This window comes from Acyrthosiphon pisum, chromosome A3 (genome assembly GCF_005508785.2).
Source record: "Acyrthosiphon pisum isolate AL4f chromosome A3, pea_aphid_22Mar2018_4r6ur, whole genome shotgun sequence".
Taxonomy (NCBI): Eukaryota; Metazoa; Arthropoda; class Insecta; order Hemiptera; family Aphididae; genus Acyrthosiphon; species Acyrthosiphon pisum.
In genome coordinates, this window is record NC_042496.1 from 22447223 (window position 1) to 22450902 (window position 3680).

Below are 3680 nucleotides of genomic sequence, written 5' to 3' on the forward strand. Positions count from 1 at the left end.
ATTATAAGAACTTGATTTTTGTTATATTTTACTAATATAATTATATTTTTGATGTGTAATTGTGTTTTTTTTAAATTGTATTAACTTACATTTTTAACAGGCAAAACATTCGGGGTGTGTGTTTGTAGAAAAAAATGAACTTTTTAAATCTAGACAAATTTGGAAACTGTTTCACAAACTTAAGGGATAAACTTTAAAAAAACGTTTTCGGGGTTGAATTTTGAAAAATCCTTTTTTAGTGCTCGTCTACGTCGTATAAGGAACCTTTGTGCAAAATTTCAAGTCTCTAGACTCTGCAGTGGTTTAGGCTGTGTGTTGATACCTCAATCAGCTTACACTTTTATATATGAGGGATTTCAATTCAAAACGGACTTTATTCATTTTTGACAAATTCTAGTAGAAATAATGGCAGGAAATCGAATGGTGAGGTTAATTTTTGACCAACCTCACTTACTCCCTATGAAATAGTCGATAAAAAATCTCGTTTTTCTGCAAAACATTCCTTTTCTGGGTGTACGCTTAAATAAAAATTTCTATAAAAAAGTTCTTTTCCTTTGTACCTAGTTAATTGTTATGTAAATTTATTATTTAAAATCTAAATTCGAGATGGCCTTTTTCGAAATTCCCAATTCAATTAAATGGCATGGTTTTCTTTAAGAATTACTTTAAGTCCATAACATATAAGTAGTATTCATCTGAATTATATATTTATTATTAAATTAAAAATAACTGAATAGGTATACTGGCTTATATAGGCCTTATACTTAAATATTGTAATATTAAATATAACCATTTCGTTTTAAAAAATATTTGTGATTGGAGGCACCGTTTAATCATTAAGAGGACACCACACCCATATGAATTGTCTCCGTCTTACAATCGCATAACATACCAAATTTACGCTCAGAAATTCAAGTTTTATGCCGTTAGCTTAAAAATTAGAGTGATTCGACCTATTATGAAACTTGACGGTAAAAACATTATCTGTGTTTTGTTGGAAGTTTTTTTACGATAATTCAGTTTTTAAGTGAGTTATGAGCATTTTTAATTTACATTTATCATGCACACATAACGAAATTAAAAACTGAATTACCATAAAAAACTTCCAACAAAACACAAATAGTGTTTTTAACGTCAAGTTTCATAATAGGTCGAATCACTCTAATTTTTAGGCTAACGGCATAAAACTTGAATTTCTGAGCGTAAATTTGGTATGTTACGCGTTTGTAAGACGGATACAACACGTGTGGCGTCCTCTTAAGTTTGGGTCTGCATCATTATGACCTAGATACATGTTTTATTTACCTACGATATAGTCTATAAACATTTAAAGCGTTCCGATTTATTATAGTTAGCTACTGTTCAGTCTTCGAACAATCCAGTTGATAAAACTAGACACTCTTGTATATATTCCTGGATAACCTGGTTCGCCACATAATTTAGGTCCACGAGATACTACGCCCATCAAATAGTATTGATTTTTTATGAAAAACATCATAGGTCCGCCGGAGTCACCCTGAAACAATTATTTATCATTTAAATTATGAGGTCCACATTTTCCATCATCATAAAATGCAATTAAAAGAGGAAATTACTCGACAAGCATCTTTCCCTCCCTTCGGATGTCCAGCGCATATTATAATTTTGTCATCGATAACAATATTGTTTTTCTTATATAAATATTTACAGTCCGTAGTATTCGTTATTGGAATTTGAGCTTCCATCAAATATGTATTGCGTTGTTCACCTGAACAATTATATTATATAATATGTATACATTATTGTAATAATATTATATATGTATTTTATACAATGTAAATGATTATTGTATAATCAATAGTATTATTACGTTTATTCATTATTATACATCGTGGCTAATATATTATATAGTATTATGTTTACTTAATACTGATGGAGGATTAGTGGAACCCCAACCAGCAACAAACGGCATATCAATTGCTCTCAAATTGATAAATCTCACATCCGGTGACAATGGCAAACATATTGGTTGGATCAATTCTGCAAAGTATGAAATATTAAAAATTATTTCACCATAGAAATAAAATATTTATATAACCGTATCGTACTTTGAATTTGCCAACCGTTTGGCACAATCGTGGTATTATATACGTACAAACAATAAATTAATTTTAAAAAAAATCGGTAATGGAAAAACTTACCAGTGTAAGCAACACTATGGTTTAATTTTAGTAATGCTATATCATTGGAAACCCCTTCAGGGTTATACTCTTCGTGTATTATAATATGTTTAATCGGGACATCCAATGGATTTGCGCCGTCACTGACGCTAGGATCCAAATTTAATTCACCCAATCGCGCCGTGGTCCTAAAAAATAAAACAAAACTTAATCATGTATTATCATGAAAATATTGTAAAATAATTTTTTGTTATTATCTTCAAACAATCGTGTTGAAGGTCCATTAAAAATCCGATACATTTACTTACAGTCTTATATTAACGCGATCTCTTACGCATTCGGCGGACGTTAATACGTATGTATTCGTGATTAGCGTTCCACTGCACAGCCACTGTAGAGAATTATTATTTATATTTAAATTTTGATAACCAAGAGCTACCATCCATGGCCAAGCACCTATGCAAAAGTAAAATATTAAAATGAAATGTACAGTTTTCTTCGAGTTCTAACCTAATTGAGATTGACTCCCTCCAATTATTCGATCAGTAGATAGCTGTTTCTGTCCACACGTCATTTGTGATGATAATTTATCCTCTGGAATCATTTTATCCAAAGGACAGCAAACTTTTGAAGTTGTACCTTCAAATCCACAAATTGAATTGCGAAGAAGTATCAAATCAGATTCAGTGGTATTTGGGTCTTGTAGTAGCAATATTAACTTTGTGCAATTTCTAATATCAATACAAACACCATTCTCATCATTTGGTGTACGGCATTCTGTTAGAAATAATAATAATAATAATATTAACAACAACAACAACAACAATAGTATAGGTAGGTACTTATTAATATTTGACACCAAAGATACCAGGGATTTGAACACAGGCGAGTAACCAAGCTAGTCGGCCGCGGTATAGTCAATACCTCAAGAATTCGAGTTTGGAATCTATACTTTTAACTTTTTGCAGTTGTTTTTATATAAATATTTTTTTTTATTAATAACTATTTATTATATTGAATTTATTACAGTAAAAATTAATATTATCATGATGATAATAATACGATTATAACTTAATTACATTTATCTCTAAGTAACGAGTAAAGTAACTTATACTCAACACTGATATTAACTCACCATCGTCAGATTGAGCAGTTGCCACACCGATCACGAATGCCACACAGATAAAATGTTGTGGTAATATCATAGTACAACTGAAAAAGAACAAATAATTATATTTATAATTATTATATTTACAGAGAATCGAGTTAAACCTTTCTAACTTTTCTAAGAACTAATAGAATATATTGTATGGTACGTAATATTGTGGAAATTTAAATACTTATGTTACATACGTAGGTATAATATGTTTTAAATTTTCTTGTACCTATAGTATTTTTCTTCAATTTGTATTCAATAGATTCCTATTAAATGGACATTTAGAATTCAAGAGTAGAACAAATCCATTTTTTTTATCTTTTATTTCTAATGCAAACTATACGATTATAGGTACTAGTTACGCA

At 29.9% G+C, this 3680-nt stretch overlaps 1 protein-coding gene across 1 annotated transcript in view; it reads right to left on the bottom strand.

Annotated features, from left to right (window-relative positions):
* Positions 1-1144: 1144 nt before the first annotated feature.
* Positions 1145-3680, bottom strand: part of LOC100158977 (venom protease) — a 3495-nt gene continuing 959 nt past the window's right edge. The window contains exons 2-8 of the mRNA XM_016800563.2: positions 3295-3371; positions 2670-2936; positions 2468-2615; positions 2181-2347; positions 1903-2019; positions 1596-1747; positions 1145-1516 (exon numbers count right to left, since the gene is read on the bottom strand). Of these exons, the coding sequence (XP_016656052.1) occupies positions 1352-1516; positions 1596-1747; positions 1903-2019; positions 2181-2347; positions 2468-2615; positions 2670-2936; positions 3295-3364 (1086 nt within the window). The 5' untranslated portion in view covers positions 3365-3371 and the 3' untranslated portion in view covers positions 1145-1351. The remainder of the gene's footprint in view (positions 1517-1595; positions 1748-1902; positions 2020-2180; positions 2348-2467; positions 2616-2669; positions 2937-3294; positions 3372-3680) is intronic.